General features: G+C 39.9%; 1 protein-coding gene across 3 annotated transcripts in view; it reads right to left on the bottom strand.

Annotated features, from left to right (window-relative positions):
* Positions 1-200: 200 nt before the first annotated feature.
* The window catches only part of CDC25C (cell division cycle 25C), a 38,118-nt gene continuing 20,610 nt past the window's right edge, over positions 201-17,708 (bottom strand). For 2 of the 3 annotated variants that reach the window (XM_055430158.2, XM_088838641.1), the window contains 6 exons: positions 6,070-6,222; positions 5,002-5,103; positions 2,561-2,659; positions 1,889-2,022; positions 1,387-1,498; positions 201-1,182 (listed from right to left, as the gene is read on the bottom strand). In XM_055430158.2, coding sequence (XP_055286133.1) covers positions 1,033-1,182; positions 1,387-1,498; positions 1,889-2,022; positions 2,561-2,659; positions 5,002-5,103; positions 6,070-6,222 — 750 coding nt within the window. In that variant the 3' untranslated portion in view covers positions 201-1,032. Of the gene's footprint in view, positions 1,183-1,386; positions 1,499-1,888; positions 2,023-2,560; positions 2,660-3,946; positions 4,010-5,001; positions 5,104-6,069; positions 6,223-17,708 lie in introns of all 3 variants that reach the window. The other variant, XM_055430157.2, reaches the window with a different exon arrangement.

Below are 17,708 nucleotides of genomic sequence, written 5' to 3'. Positions count from 1 at the left end.
GCAACTAGAAGAAAGCCCGAGCAGCAGTGAAGGTCCAGTGCAGCCAAAAATAAATAAATAAATAAATATTTTTAAAATTCTACTGAGGCTGTAGATAAGGAACCTTTGGAATGCAACTCAGACCTATACTTGGTCTTACAGAATGGCAATTATTTTGGTTTTCTGAGTCTTGATACCACAAAGAATTGAGTCTGGGGCATACTTTTAGGCAATTCATACCATGGAATGGTGTAAGAAAGGAAAGTCTGGAACACTGTTGAAGAATTCCATTTAAAAGGTTTTCTTTAATTCCAGAGTTGTAGTTCTCAAGCTTTGACATCCATCACAATCACCTGAAAGGGAGATTTTTAAAACCCAGATTTCCAGGCCCTAACCTCAGACATTCTGATTTAGTAGGTCTGGAGTGGGCTGTGAAAACCTGCATTTCAACTGAAGTTCAGATAATGCTGATGGACCAGGGCCCAAACTTTGAGAACCATGGTCTGGAGAAAAGCACTTTGGCCTCAACTATGAATAGAGATGGCTACATCTTTGTCTGAAGGAGTTTAAATGTGGTGATTACTTCCTTACATACATCTTCTAGGATTTTTTCTCATTCATCAATGTTTATATTTCCATTTTTTTAAAAAAGGAGAGGGAGACAAATAAGCAAAATATATAGAGAGAAGATGGACAACTCTCTCAACTCTCTTTTGCATAGCCAGAAGCCCAGGAGAAAGATCTGGCTGACCTCTGAGAAGACGCGAGTAGTTAGAGGAATGCAACAGCCCCCTGAAGCAGCATAAATCTCCATGCAACCCAAGGCTCCAACCTTAGAGAATTAGCTCGAGGACTTCCTCACTAGCCAGCAGCTCTACTAAAACATAACCAATCCCCATGCCTGGGATTTCATTAGTTTGGCAGCCTGTTGGTTTGCTGACATCTTTTAACATCTTAGAATGAAAAGAGGCTGCATAGAAGATGGCCTCTTTCTGCTCAGGGTTTCTAAAGTGCCTTTTGGTGAGTCCCAGGCAGCCAGTAGGTGACCTGATATCATGGGCTCACATCCTTCACCAGTAAGGCAATCTGTTCCTGCAGCTGCCGCTCTCCTTCCCATGCTTTGCTCTGGTTTCGACACCTCAGCAGCTCAGCCTTATGGTCCTGGTGATGCATCGGGCAGTAGCTCTGTGGTTCACATAGCTCCTGAAAGGCAAGGGACAGAGTAAGGAATCCTCTTGATGCCTACAGTCTGCCCACGAGGTATAATAGAGATGCTGCAGGGAGTGGCTTAGAAGGAACAGCACTTTCTTCTCAGAGGGCTTTGCAGGGCCTGGGAGCTACATGTTAAAGTTGGCTCCCCCAAGTCTGGGCTCCCCCATTGCCCCACATGCCCCATCCAAGACTTACCATATATTCTGGAAAGAAGTCTCTGTAGCCCCCTTTGAGGATGTACAGCTCTGGGTAGTACAGTGCAGGATACTGATTCAGAGCCCTGTCCTCTTCTCTCAGAGAACGGCACCTTTAGAGAAAATCCAGAGATGGGTGGGATGGGAAAAAGCAAGTTCAGGATTCCATGGGTCATTCACTGGGGAAGGGAAGGAAGAATAGACTTTTGCTAACCCTCAAAAGGAGCTTCAGATCTTATTTTTGCAAAACAAGGTGCAAATAGCACCACTCTTTCTCCTTTCCTCCATTGGTACCTAATTCCAAATCCTTTTTCCTTCACTACTTCAAACATTTGAATTATAGACACTCCTTCCTTCCACATCCTTAACATTCTTTAAACTACAGTGGATATCATTCATTCATTCAGTCTCTGTCTGAACTGGGCTGGGAAGGTTCCCTGGCTGTAAGTCCCAACTCAAGATCCATCACCCTCTCCATGCCCCCTCCTCGTGTAGACACTCACATTCGGGGACCCCTCTCAGAGGAGAATTCACAATGGAACACGATGACTATTCTTTTCTGGATATCCAAAGGGACAATGGGTTTCTTCAGAAAGAAGTTATATAGTTCTTCTTGACTGTGCAAGTTTAATGCTCCCTGTAAAATAATTTTATTAAGTATTTCCTTAAGGGTGAGAGAACAGGGCCAACACTTAGAAATAACTGGAATACCATCTTGAAATATTTAGTTCAGGAAGACTAGACTATTAAGTACTTTCATAGTGGAAATCTACCTGTATCTACTCCCAGGGCCTGGCATGGAACTTGGTTTATATACTAGGTGCTCAATAAACACTTACAGAACAGAACTTCCTGAAGTGTAGGGATTATTATGAGAAATGTCTGTAAGCATTAAGTGTTTGCAAAGTGCTGCTCAGTCCCTGGATTAATGTTTTTATTTCCAGGTAGGAGCTTTTGGTTCCTATAGGCAAGACGCAGATTGGTCTAGGAGGGAAAGGGAAAGTAAATTGCTCAAGGTTCACAGAATTACAACAGGAATGAGGACTGACAACCTTGATGTGTTCCAAACGTATAATGTCTGCCCTGGTTCCAGAGGTCGCAGGACCCTTTGTCTAGACTTCTTAATAAGCGGTACCTCCAGCCCCTCCCCTGCTAAGTCCTCAATATAACCTTACCTGAATGTGTCCTCCCAGGTACTCATATGGATAGCGGCAATCGATGATATAAAACTTCTCAATCAGACCCTGGAACTCCCCTGATAGCAAGGCAGCCACCTGTACAGAAACTATGACTGAATACCCTACCTCTTTGGAGGGAGAGAAGAGCCAGTCACCCAGTTCCTGATGTGTACTCCTTTTAGTCACTCAGGATCCCACTGTATGCCCAGCCTCCAAAGTCCTCCTACATTTGAAACATGGTAATGGTGCAACCGCCCCCCACCAACCCTCCGCAAGTAAGAGAATAAAACAGGAAATGGCCTTTTGGAGAACCAAAACAGTCGGTATTGCCAGGACACAAGGGAGAAGATTCAAGCTACTTATTTGGAGGAAGACACGGCTGCAATCAGTCTCTGAGAAGACACCCAAGGATTTCTGTAAGGGCACAGGTAGCAGCTTGAGGTCTCAATTTTACAAGAAATGAGAAATGATTCCCCACCCTCCACTGTAAGATTAGAAAGTGAGTTTCTCAAAAGGGATATGGAAGGAAAGGGTTGATATCCAGAGAAGGAAACCTAAGCTACGTGCGGTTATATAAATTGGTTCAAACTTTCCAGAGGAACCTTTGTAAATACTTATAAAAAAATAAATGTAATTACATTTTCAGCAACTTCTTTTCTAGCATCTTAAGTAAACAGAAGTACATAAAGATAGGGCACAATAATGCTGATCTCACCATTGCTTTAGATTATCAAAATATTATAAATAGCTTAAATACTCAATAAAAGAGGTCTAGTTTAAAAAGTTATATATTATCAGTATAACAGAATATTACATAGCCATCAAAGGGATAATATAGATTTTTTTAAATGATATAGAAAAATGTTTACAATGATTTACTAAGCTAACTACAAAATTACATGCTTATTATGATACTATTTTTATAAAACTTATTATACCAGAATAAAATCTGTAAGGCCATAAGGAAAGTCTTACTAGTGCTTATCTCTGATGGTGAGACCTATGGGTAAAGTGACAAAATAATTATTGCACAAACTAGAATACTTTTGAGAGTGACAGAGAGCACTATTAATAATATGTGGTAATAGGCATAAATGGAATTGCAACATGTAAACCAGGATGTAAGGCCAGCCTAATTGGGTGATTTTTACTTTTCTCCCTTCCCCTTCCTCCTTCCTTTCTTATGTAACAATTATATATCATTTGTTTAATTACAAACAAAGGTGACATATAAGAGAGTCTTTTAACATAGCTTCAGCTGAACACTGAGCCCACATGAGTGAACAAAATGAAAGAAATACAAATGGAAGTGGGGATTTTAGGGACAGAACAGACCAGATGGCAGCTTATGTAACCAGTTACCATCTCCAGAAATCTGCTTACTGTTTCTGGGTTGACGTACTTCAGATCTTGGTGTTTCCCTGACACGGTTGGCAGTGCACATACCTAGAAATACCCAAGAGCTAAAAAAAACATCAAGTTCTCTATACCTAAATTTGAAATCATGACCCATATATTGTCCTATCCAAATGACATTTAAAACCCCAGATGCCTCCAGAAATCAATGGTCTCAATGTGCATATGCAACAATTCCATTTCTAAGAACTGAACCTAAGGAGCTAATTATGAATGTTCAAAAATTCTTAGATTTAGCTACAAATATGTCCATATTGGTATAGTTCATAAGGAAAAATTGTAGAAGTAAATAACAAGAAAGGATTTATCAGGAAATTATGGGCAGCAAAAAAAAGAAATAGTGTGCTGCTATTAAAAGTGATGAAATGATGAAGAACTATTTATTGACATGAAAAGATATTCCTGATATATCAAAGGAGATGGAATAAAAACCTCAAAACAAACATGGAAAAACAAAAAGTGTAATTGTATACATGCATGTGTCTTTGTGAAAATACATACAGAGATATACACCAAAATATACACCAGAAATAGACATCAAAAAACTAATAAACAAAAATAATAATACTCTGATAAGATCTGGGGTAGATTCCATTTTCTATCATTTCTGTAGTCACCAAATATGATTTATATAATTTTAAAATATGTTTTTTAAAAAAGTAGAAAGCTCCATACTTGGGACTTCCCTGGCTCCAATGATTAAGACTCTGTGCTTTGACTGCAGGGGACACAGGTTCGACCCCTGGTTAGGGAACTAAGGTTCCACATGCCATAGGGCACCACCAAAAAAAAGAAAAAAGAAAGCCTCATACTTTTTCCACTTCTGTAGATATTTCCAGAGTGAATAAGGGATACTTTCTCATGAAAGGCTTAGGGCCTAGATCTACCACTACAGCACCTTCAGGTTATCAGTGAGTACTTGCTGAAGACGCATATTAATTAAACTTAGTGTCCTCTGCAAGCAGATAAGGTTCAGATCCAAAATACAGGATGAAATATAGGATTGGTGTAACCAAACTCACCTTGGAGAAATCACCAATCAGAGGCCCCTGGTTTGAGTCTTCCTCCAGCATCTGAATCATATCGATGTCACAGAGGGAGACGATTTTCTTCAGACCTAAGCCCTGAAGACAAGATTCCCCCCACCCCAATCCTCATGTTAAAAGTTTAAAAACCAAGGGAAGGAAGGAGTCTTGGGAGATTCATTAAAAATATGCATACTCTTTGATCTAATAATTCCACTTGTTTTACTAAGAAAATAAAGATATGTATAAAGATTTGGCTATTAAGGATGTTTACAATAGAGAAAAATTACTAATAAATTAAATGATCAGTAACAGGATCTTGGTTAAACAAATCATATCCACACATCGATTACTATTAAGGAATAAAAAGTAAGCTGTAAATTAACTTCATTAACTTGAAAATATGACATCATTAAGTAGGTTAGAAAACATGTACTTTGTAATGCCTCTTTAATAAAAGAAAAAACATATTTGCATTAAAAAAAGTCTGAAAGGCTATACATTGTTAACAGTAATTATCTCTGGTCTGTGTGATTATGCACATTTTGCAATGACTTCTTTTTGCTTATTTGAATTTTCTATTTTTCTATAATGTCATACACTGATTTTATGAAATAGCCAAATGTATTGAGATTTCTTTTTTAAAGGAGAGATACAGGATGAGGGCTAAGTTTTCCAGAATTTGCTTCCCAGCAAACCAGTGTGCTCTATGATGTTATTTCTGTCCAAATGCCTATAAAACAGCAATAAATGTCCTTCTCAATCAGAGTTCCCTTGTATTCTCTCAGATCATAAAAAAGGTGGTTGGGAAGACAACACAATGATATCATTTCCAAAATTGTAACATATTTATTATTAAATACTTTATATATGGGCTTTCCTGGCAGCTCAGACGGTAAAGTGTCTACAAAAAAAATGGAAAGAGGAGATAAAAGTAAAAGTACAAGGCCAAAAGCTATGTGAAAGCAATCCTCAACCCAGAAAGGTGCAGAAGATGAGATAAACATTAAAGAGACTGTCTTTTTTAAAAATTTCTGACAAAAAAAAGAAAAAAAAGTTTCTTACCTTTCTGAGTTCTCTGTGGTTTGAACAATACTTCTTTTTTACTTTATCTGGTATTGTGCTGTCCTTGAATTTTACCACCTGCTTCAGACTTGGACTGTTCAAGCTGTCTGGCAACGATGAGGAGCGATACAGGGAGCTCCAGTTCAGAGGTGGCTGTTTGGAAACATGAAACCCCAAAGTTCTTATTACTTAAAGTGTGACTGCAGGCCAGCATTGTGAACCTTCCCTGGGAGGTTGTTAGAAATGCAGAACCCCAGATGTTAGGCTTCCTCCCAAAGCTGATGAATTAAAATTTGCACTCTAACAAGATGCCCAGGTGATTCCTAGAAACACTTAAGTTTGAGAAACAATGCCCCAGGTAAGGAACCTGTCTTCCCTTCCTCATTAACACCTTCTCCTCAGACTCCATGATGTTCCATCTCTCCTAAGATGTTTTAACTCCAGCCAAATTCTCAACCTGATTGTCATATATACCAATACTTGTAGAAAAAAGCAAATGCAAGCTTAATTCCTCTAGTCATAGGATAACTTCTCTACGGGATCCTAAGACCCTGACTATCAAGATTTAAGAGTCCCAACAAAACTGAAGATAACAATCCAAAAAAGTTAGCCTGGGTGAAAAGTACTAAGAAGCAAGGGTATATAGTTGTCCCTTGAGACAACTGTGAGGTATCTGTGAGAGGCTGGTTCCAGGACCCCCACAGATACCAAAATCTGGGGGTGTTCAAGTCCCTCATTTAAAATCATATTTATATGACTTAAAATCATATTCTATGAACATACTTCTGTACATTTATTTTATTTATTTATTGACCATGCTGCACAGCATGTGAAATCTTAGTTTCCTGACCAGGGATCAAACGCATGCCCCATGAAGCTGAACTGCAGAGTGGTTAACCCAGGGAATTCCCTCTTGTATATTTTAAATCATCTCCAGATTGCTTATAATATGTGTGTGTGCATGTGCACACACATTCAAACAAGCATGCTAAGTCACTTTAGTCGTGTCTGACTCTGCAACCCCGTGGATTGTAGTCTGCCAGGTTCCTCTGTCCATGGATTATCCAGGAAAGAATACTGGAGTGGATTGCCATGACTTCCTCCAGGGGATCTTCCTGACCCAGGGATCGAACCCACATCTCCTGCATCTCCTGCACTGGCAGGTGGACTTTTTACCACTGTGCCACCTGGGAAGCCCGCTTATAATACCTAATACAATGTAAATGCTATGTAAATAGTTTCCTGTGTAGGCAAATTCAAGCTTGCTTTTTGGAACTTCCTCAGGGGAAAGAAAGAAAACTTAAAAAAATTTTTTTTCAATCTGTGGAGTGAAAGAGGAAAACTATCATTCAGGCTTAAAAAGAGGTTAATGGGGGAAGAAAAACAGCAAAATAAGCAGCACACAAGGGAAAAGGAAAATAGAATCTAATATCAGGCTAAGGACCAGATGGCCTCACAGCTGAATTCTACCAAAAATTTAGAGAAGAGCTAACACCTATCCTACTCAAACTCTTCCAGAAAATTGCAGAGGAAGGTAAACGTCCAAACTCTTTCTATGAGGCCACCATCACCCTAATACCAAAACCAGACAAACATGCCACAGAAAAAGAAAACTACAGGCCAATATCATTGATGAACACAGATGCAAAAATTCTTAACAAAATTTTAGCAAACAGAATCCAACAACATATTAAAAAGATCACACATCATGACCAAGTGGGCTTTATCCCAGGGATGCAAGGATTCTTCAATATCTGCAAATCAATCAATGTAATACACCACATTAACAAATTGAAAGATAAAAGCCATATGATTATCTCAATAGATGCAGAGAAAGCCTTTGACAAAAGTCAACATCGATTTATGATAAAAATCCTCCAGAAAGCAGGAATAGAAGGAACATACCTCAACATAATAAAAGCTATATATGACAAACCCACAGCAAACATTATCCTCAATGGTGAAAAATTGAAAACATTTCCCCTAAAGTCAAGAACAAGACAAGGTGCCCATTCTCACCACTACTATTCAATATAGTTTTGGAAGTATTGGCCACAGCAATCAGAGCAGAAAAAGAAATAAAAGGAATCCAGATTGGAAAAGAAGAAGTAAAACGCTCATTGTTTGCAGATGACATGATCCTCTACATAGAAAACCCTAAAGACTCCACCAGAAAATTACTAGAGCTAATCAATGAATATAGTAAAGTTGCAGGATATAAAATTAACACACAGAAATCCCTTGCATTCCTATACACTAACAATGAGAAAACAGAAACAGAAATTAAGGAAACAATTCCATTCACCATTGCAATGAAAAGAATAAAATACTTAGGAATATACCTACCTAAAGAAACAAAAGACCTATATATAGGAAACTATAAAACACTGATGAAAGAAATCAGTTCAGTTCAGTTCAGTTCAGTCGCTCAGTAGTGTCCAACTCTCCGCGACCCCATGAATCACAGCACGCCAGGCCTCCCTGTCCATCACCAAATCCACGTCCACAGAGTTGGTGATGCCATCCAGTCATCTCACTCTCAGAGGACACAAACAGATGGAGAATATACCATGTTCATGGATTGGAAGAATCAATATAGTGAAAATGATTATACTACACAAAGAAATCTATAGATTCAATGCAATCCCTATCAAGCTACCAACGGTATTTTTCACAGAACTAGAGCAAATAATTTCATAATTTGTATGGAAATACAAAAAACCTCGAATAGCCAAAGCAATCTTGAGAAAGAAGAATGGAACTGGAGGAATCAACCTGCCTGACTTCAGACTATACTACAAAGCCACAGTCATCAAGACAGTATGGTACTGGCATAAAGACAGAAATATAGATCAATGGAACAAAATAGAAGACCCAGAGATAAATCCACACACCTATGAACACCTTATCTTTGACCAAGGAGGCAAGAATATACAATGGAGAAAAGACAATCTCTTTAACAAGTGGTGGTGGGAAAACTGGTCAACCACTTGTAAAAGAATGAAACAAGAACATTTTCTAACACCATACAAAAAAATAAACTCAAAATGGATTAAAGAACTAAACATAAGACCAGAAACTATAAAACTCCTACAGGAAAACATAGGCAAAACACTCTCTGACATAAATCACAGCAGGATCCTCTATGACCCACCTCCCAGAATAACGGAAATAAAAGCAAAAATAAACAAATGGGACCTAATTAAACGTAAAAGCTTTCGCACAATGAAGGAAACTATAAGCAAGGTGAAAAGACAGCCTTCAGAATGGGAGAAAATAATAGCAAATGAAGGAATTGACAAATAATTAATCTCCAATATATATAAGCAACTCCTGCAGCTCAATTCCAGAAAAATAAATGACCCAATCAAAAAGTGAGCCAAAGAACTAAACAGACATTTCTCCAAAGAAGACATAAAGATGGCTAACAAACACATGAAAAGATGCTCAACATCCCTCATAATCAGAAAAATGCAAATCAAAACCACAATGAGGTACCATTTCACGCCAGTCAGAATGGCCGCTATCCAAAAGTCTACAAGCAATAAATGCTGGAGAGGGTGTGAAGACAAAGGAACCCTCTTACACTGTTGGTGGGAATGCAAACTAGTACAGCCACTACGGAGAACAGTGTGAAGATTCCTTACAAAACTGGAACTAGAACCACCATATGACCCAGCAATCCCACAGCTGGGCATACACACAGAGGAAACCAGAATTGAAAGAGACACATGTACCCCAATGTTCATTGCAGCGCTGTTTATAATAGCCAGGACATGGAAACAACCTAGATGTCCATCAGCAGATGAATGGATAAGAAAGCTATGGTACATATACACAGTGGAATATTCAGTTCAGTTCAGTTCAGTCGCTCAGTCGTGTCCGACTCTCCGCGACCCCATGAATCACAGCACGCCAGGCCTCCCTGTCCATCACCAACTCCCGGAGTACACTCAAACTCATGTCCACAGAGTCGGTGATGCCATCCAGCCATCTCATTCTCCGTCGTCCCCTTCTCCTCCCGCCCCCAACCTTTCCCAGCATCAGAGTCTTTTCCAGTGAGTCAACTCGTCTCATGAGGTGGCCAAAGTATTGGAGTTTCAGCTTTAGCATCAGTCCCTCCAATGAACATCCAGGATTGATCTCCTTTAGAATGGACTGGTTGGATCTCCTTGCAGTATAAGGGACTCTCAAGAGTCTTCTCCAACACCACAGTTCAAAAGCATCGATTCTTCGGCGATCAGCTTTCTTCACAGTCCAACTCTCACATCCATACATGACCACGGGAAAAACCATTGCCTTGACTAGACGGACCTTGGTCGGCAAAGTAATGTCTCTGCTTTTTAATATACTATCAAGGTTGGTCATAACTTTCCTTCCAAGGAGCAAGCGTCTTTTAATTTCATGGCTGCAATCAGCATCTGCAGTGATTTTGGAGCCCAAAAAAATAAAGTCTGACACTGTTTCCACTGTTTTTCCATCTATTTCCCATGAAGTGATGGGACCAGATGCCATGATCTTTGTTTTCTGAATGTTGAGCTTCAAGCCAACCTTTTCACTCTCCTCTTTCACTTTCATCAAGAGGCTTTTGAGTTCCTCTTCACTTTCTGCCATAAGGGTAGTGTCATCTGCATATCTGAGGTTATTGATATTTCTCCCAGCAATCTTGATTCCAGCTTGTGCTTCTTCCAGCCCAGCGTTCCTCATGATGTACTCTGCATATAAGTTAAATAAGCAAGGTGACAATATACAACCTTGACGCACTCCTTTTCCTATTTGGAACCAGTCTGTTGTTCCATGACCGGTTCTAACTGTTGCTTCCTGACCTGCATACAGGTTTCTCAAGAGGCAGGTCAGGTGGTCTGGGATTCCCATCTCTTTCAGAATGTTCCACAGTTTATTGTGATCCACACAGTCAAAGGCTTTGGCATAGTCAATGAAGCAGAAATAGATGTTTTTCTGAAACTCTCTTGCTTTCTCCATGATCCAGCGGATGTTGGCAATTTGATCTCTGGTGCCTCTGCCTTTTCTAAAACCTGCTTGAACATCTGGGAGTTCACGGTTTACATACTGCTGAAGCCTGGCTTGGAGAATTTTGAGCATGACTTTACTAGCGTGTGAGATGAGTGCAATTGTGCGGTAGTTTGAGCATTCTTTGGCATTGCCTTTCTTTGGGATTGGAATGAAGACTGACCTCTTCCAGTCCTGTGGCCACTGCTGAGTTTTCCAAATCTGCTGGCATATGGAGTGCAGCACTTTCACAGCATCATCTTTCAAGACTTGAAATAGCTCAACTGGAATTCCATCACCACCACTAGCTTTGTTCGTAGTGATGCTTTCTAAGGCCCACTTGACTTCACATTCCAAGATGTCTGGCTCTAGGTCAGTGATCACATTATCGTGACTATCTTGGTCGTGAAGATCTTTTTTGTACAGTTCTTCTGTGTATTCCTGCCACCTCTTCTTAATATCTTCTGCTTCTGTTAGGTCCATACCATTTCTGTCCTTTATTGAACCCATCTTTGCATGAAAAGTTCCCTTGGAATCTCTAATTTTCTTGAAGAGGTCTCTTGTTTTTCCTATTCTGTTGTTTTCCTCTATTTCTTTGCATTGATCACTGAGGAAGGCTTTCTTATCTCTCCTTGCTATTCTTTGGAACTCTGCATTCAGATGCTTATATCTTTCCTTTTCTCCTTTGCTTTTCGCCTCTCTTCTTTTTACAGCTATTTGTAAGGCCTCCTCAGACAGCCATTTCGCTCTTTTGCATTTCTTTTCCATGGGGATGGTCTTGGTCCCTGTCTCCTGTACAATGTCACGAACCTCCGTCCAGAGTTCATCAGGCACTCTATCAATCAGATCTAGTCCCTTAAATCTATTTCTCACTTCCACTGCATAATCATAAGGGATTTGATTGAGGTCATATCTGAATGGTCTAGTGGTTTTCCCTACTTTCTTCAATTTAAGTCTGAACTTCGCAATAAGGAGTTCATGATCTGAGCCACAGTCAGCTCCTGGTCTTGTTTTCGCTAACTGTATACAGCTTCTCCATCTTTGGTTGCAAAGAATATAATCAATCTGATTTCGGTGTTGACCATCTGGTGATGTCCATGTGTAGAGTCTTCTCTTGTGTTGTTGGAAGAGGGTGTTTGCTATGACCAGTGCATTCTCTTGACAAAACTCTATTAGCCTTTGCCCTGCTTCATTCCGTGCTCCAAGGCCAAATTTGCCAGTTACTCCAGGTGTTTCTTGACTTCCTACTTTTGCATTCCAGTCCCCTATAATGAAAAGGACATCTTTTTTGGGTGTTAGTTCTAAAAGGTCTTGTAGGTCTTCATAGAACCGATTAACTTCGGCTTCTTCAGCATTACTGGTTGGGGCATAGGCCTGGATTACTGTAATATTGAATGGTTTGCCTTGGAAACGAACAGAAATCATCCTGTCATTTTTAAGATTGCATCCAAATATTACTCAGCCATTAAAAAGAATACACTTGAATCAGTTCTTATGAGGTGGATGAAACTGGAGCCTATTATACAGAGTGAAGTAAGCCAGAAAGAAAAACACCAATACAGTATACTAACGCATATATATGGAATTTAGAAAGATGGTAATGATAACCCCATATGCAAGACAGCAAAAGAGACACAGATGTATAGAACAGTCTTTTGGACTCTGTGGGAGAAGATGAGAGTGGAATGATTTGAGAGAACAGCACTGAAATATGTATATTATCATATGTGAAACAGATTGCCACTCCAGGTTCCATGCATGAGACAGAGTGCTCAGGGCTGGTGCACTGGGATGACCAGAGGGATGAGATGGGGAGGGAGGTTGGAGGAGGGTTCAGGATGGGGAACATATGTACACCCAAGGGTGATTCATGTCAATGTATGGTAAAACTACTACAATATTGTAAAGTAATTAGCCTCTAATTAAAATAAATAAAAAAATACATCAGGATGATCATTATAGGATTGATACTATGAAGCCTATCAGGAAAAAAAAAATAGATTAAATACCATGGGAGCTGCTGGCCCAGGAATAGACTAAGTACAGAAGTATAGACTAATTGTCTCTTTGAAAGATATGATGTGGGTGTTATATACCAGATGCAGGGGGATATATTAAAAGATCTCTGATAGCAACTTTAAACTAATCGAAGATTCTTATCCTCTGTTTTCCTTATTTATATACTCATCTCACTAATTGCCATGGATTGATTTAGAAGCAGGCTAGACCATACAAGAGTCAAAATTGGAAGACATATTGATGGTCAATGGTTTCTGGGAGAAGAAAGTAAGAACATCAGTAATTTACTGTACAACACAATAACTACATCTACACAACAGTATTTGTCACACCCATGGTCCTGTCTAAAGAAAACTTGATTGTTCATGGTACCAGTTAAAGGTACAAATCACATTTGATATACCAACATTCTACACCTACTTTTTCCCTTGGACCCCTGCCAGTAAACGCCCTATAGTCTCCACAATCCTACTGCAAGCCACTGGTGACTGGACCATATTGCTAACTGAACACTCCTATTTAGTGGTCAAAAATATGTAAACATAATCTGGGTCAATCAGGTTCCCTCTCTGGGAGTTGAACTTGCAAAATGTCAAAATAATTAGGCAGCAGTAGAAACCAAAGTTTTATTAAAAGAAGAAGCCAAGAGATCCAGTCAAGGTCATGACAACAATGATGAATGGATGGATGAACCAAAGGTATAGTGGTAGAGGAGATGTGGTAAAGAGAAGCAGGCTACCCAGCCTCTATGAATGACTTCCCTTCATATTACTTCAGTTTTCCCCTGAAAAGAATGCAAGAGGAAGCTAGATCAGAATTTCAAATTCGCAGGCCTCAGTCAATCTTTGTTTCTTTAACCAAAAGAGCCTCTCTAGAATACACTGTAATTATTAAGCAAAGAGTTCATTTTAAAGAGTTTGAATTAAGTCAGAAGAACTGTAAAAAAAAGATCTTCATGACCGAGATAATCACAATGGCGTGAACACTCACCTGGAGCCAGACATCTTGGAATGTGAAGTCAAGTGGGCCTTAGAGAGCATCACTACGAACAAAGCTACTGGAGGTGATGGAATTCCAATTGAGCTATTTCAAATCCTGAAAGATGATGCTGTGAAAGTGCATCAATATGCCAGCAAATTTGGAAAACTCAGCAGTGGCCACAGGTCTGGAAAAGGTCAGTCTTCATCCCAATCTCAAAGAAAGGCAATGACAAAGAATGCTCAAACTACCGCATAATTGCACTCATCTCACACACTAGTAAAGTCATGCTCAAAATTCTCCAAGCCGGGCTTCAGCAATATGTGAACCGTGAACTTCCAGATGTTCAAGCAGGTTTTAGAAAAGGCAGAGGCACCAGAGATCAAATCGCCAACATCCGCTGGATCATGGAGAAAGCAAGAGAGTTCCGGAAGAACATCTATTTCTCCTTCATTGACTATGCCAAAGCCTTTGACTGTGTGGATCACAATAAACTGTGGAAAATTCTGAAAGAGATGGGAATACCAGACCACCTGGCCTGCCTCTTGAGAAACCTGTATGCAGGTCAGGAAGCAACAGTTAGAACCGGACATGGAACAACAGACTGGTTCCAAATAGGAAAAGGAGTACATCAAGGTTGTATATTGTCACCCTGCTTATTTAACTTCTATACAGAGTACATCATGAGGAACATTGGGCTGGAAGAAGCACAAGCTGGAATCAAGATTGCCGGGAGAAATATCAATAACCTCAGATATGCAGATGACACCACCCTTATGGCAGAAAGTGAAGAGGAACTAAAAAGCCTCTTGATGAAAGTGAAAGAGGAGAGTGAAAAGTTTGGCTTGAAGCTCAACATTCAGAAAACAAAGATCATGGCATCTGGCCCCATCACTTCATGGGAAATAGATGGGGAAACAGTGGAAACAGTGTCAGACTTTATTTTTGGGGCTCCAAAATCACTGCAGATGCTGACTGCAGCCATGAAATTAAAAGACGCTTACTCCTTGGAAGGAAAGTTATGACCAACCTAGATAGCATATTAAAAAGCAGAGATATTACTTTGCCAACAAAGGTCCGTCTAGTCAAGGCTATGGTTTTTCCCGTGGTTATGTATGGATGTGAGAGTTGGACTGTGAAGAAAGCTGAGCGCCGAAGAATTGATGCTTTTGAACTGTGCTGTTGGAGAAGACTCTTGAGAGTTCCTTGGACTGCAAGGAGGTCCAACCAGTCCATTCTAAAGGAGATCAATCCTGGGTGTTCATTGGAAGGACTGATGCTGAAGCTGAAACTCCAGTATTTTGGCCACCTCATGCGACGAGTTGACTCACTGGAAAACACTCTGATGCTGGGAGGGATTGGGGGCGGGAGGAGACGGGGACGACAGAGAATGAGATGGTTGGATGGCATCACCGACTTGATGGACATGAGTTTGAGTGAACTCCGGGAGTTGGTGATGGACAGGGAGGCCTGGCGTGCTGTGATTCATGGGGTCACAAAGAGTCAGACACGACTGAGTGACTGAACTGAAGTGAAATGTATCCATTTATTAGCATTACATCTAAGAAATCTTTGCCTAACATAGGGTCACAAGCATTCTTCTCCTGTTTTTTTCTTCAGCTGTTCTACACTCTTATGTTTAGGCCCATGATTCATTTTGTATAAAGTTATATATATGATATGAAGTATAGACTGAAGTTTTTGTTTTTCACACGTATTTTCCATTGCTCCAGCACAATTTATTGAAAAGACTATGCTTTCTGCATTTAATTGCTTTTGTATCTTCGTCTATTATTAATTGACCATACATGCATGGGTCTATTTGTCAAATATTCTGTTGCACTGAAGCTTTAGGTTTTTGGTAGCTATTATGATGGCGATAATGAGGGTGATAAACATCTCTTTGGGTTTCATATAGTCCAAGGACAAGAAGCCAGAAATAAATGTTCACAGAAAACTACTTCAACAAACAGCAACAGTCACTACTGCTTTGATAAGTTATTTCCAATATATCTGTATAAAAACAAATGGCAACTTATTGCAAAGAGTATAAGTGCTAGGTCATAGCGGAATGATGATAATGATACTTTAGCTTTGTCTAGCTAGTCAGGAGTTTCCCAGTCTTCAGAAGCTGGTGAGGGCAGATCCCAGGACCAACTTATTAGATCTACCAACTAATGGGTTTCATTGTTTAAGGAATTAATGAACACTTTCCAAATCTGGGAATTTTTAAGCACTGAAAAGACCAGAAAGAAAAAAGCTCAATTCTACTTACAGATTTTTAAACTGGATAATTATTTCATAAACTGAAGAGGCATCATAATTTCCTCACAGCTTATATGCTCTTTAACACTCATAGACTTGGCTTCTGTCTGTACCACTCTACTGCTCTTATCAAGGTTATTAACAATCTTCTTGTCACATCAGACAGTCACTTCTTTAGCCCTGTATCATTCTGAATCACACAGTGTCTTCCATTGACTTGGCTACTTCCTTCTTCTTTAGCTTCAATGGCACTACCTAGTTTCTGAGTTTAGTCCTTGTATAAGCAACCGTTTACCGAAAAAACTGTGATTCTTCCACCTCTCTGACTCCTTCTATCTTCTTTGTCAAGTTTCCCCACCTACCAAACCTCTAATAGATGTTGGATTCAGAGCTAGGACATGGCCTTTTTTCTAGGTGATTTTTTCCTACCCATGAATTTAGATTTTCCCTCTATGCTGATGATCCCCAAATTTCTATCTCAAGACCTCTGTTCTTACTTCCAGACTTCCATATTTACATACCTGTTAGACAATTTTCAAGTACATACCAGATGACATAGCAGTGAATAAGAGGGTGGAAGAGACAAACAAATAAATATACTCTGTACTTTCATATACTGGTAAGTGCCATAAGTGAAAAATAAAAAAGGATAAAAGTTAGGAAAAATATTGGGGTTAGAAGCTTGTCAGAAAAGGCTTTCTGACAAATGTGGAGATCTGAGACTGAAATGAGGGAGAACATCATGTTTGCCCAGAGGAAGTGTTCTAGGCTGCAGGAACAACAAATGCTAGAATGGCAAAACCAGTGATGGCAGAATTTAGAATGGTTCCGGCGTCCCTGGTAGCTCAGAGGTTAAAGCGTATGCCTGCAATGCAGGAGACCTGGGTTCGATCCCTGGGTCAGGAAGATCCCCTGGAGAAGGAAATGGCAACCCACTCCAGTATTCTTGCCTGGAGAATCCCATGGACGGAGGAGCCTGGTGGGTCACAGTCCACAGGGTCGCAAAGAGTCGGACATGACTGAGCGACTTCACTTTCATTTTTAGAAAGCTCAAAAAACTGAAGCAATACTGGACTTCCCTGGTTGTCCAGTGGTTAAGAATCTGCCTGCCAATGCAGTGGATACAGGTTTGATCTCACAAACCTGCAAATCTTGGGGAAGATTTCACATGCCATAGAGCAGCTAAGTCCACATACCACAACTACTGAAGTCCAAGAACCCTAGAGAGCCTGTGCTCTACAACACAAGCCACCACAAGGAGAAGCCCACAGAGTACAATGAAGACCTAGCACCACCAATAAATAAATATTAAAAAAAAGAAAGCTGAAATAATGCTATAAACCATCTAGATCTAATAGACAACTATA

The sequence above is a fragment of the Moschus berezovskii genome, chromosome 8 (assembly GCF_049115385.1).
Source record: "Moschus berezovskii isolate FMDL1 chromosome 8, NW_MosBer_1.0, whole genome shotgun sequence".
Lineage (NCBI taxonomy): Eukaryota > Metazoa > Chordata > Mammalia > Artiodactyla > Moschidae > Moschus > Moschus berezovskii.
Note: the sequence above shows the minus strand (reverse complement) of the source record. Positions and strands in the feature narration are given on the sequence as shown.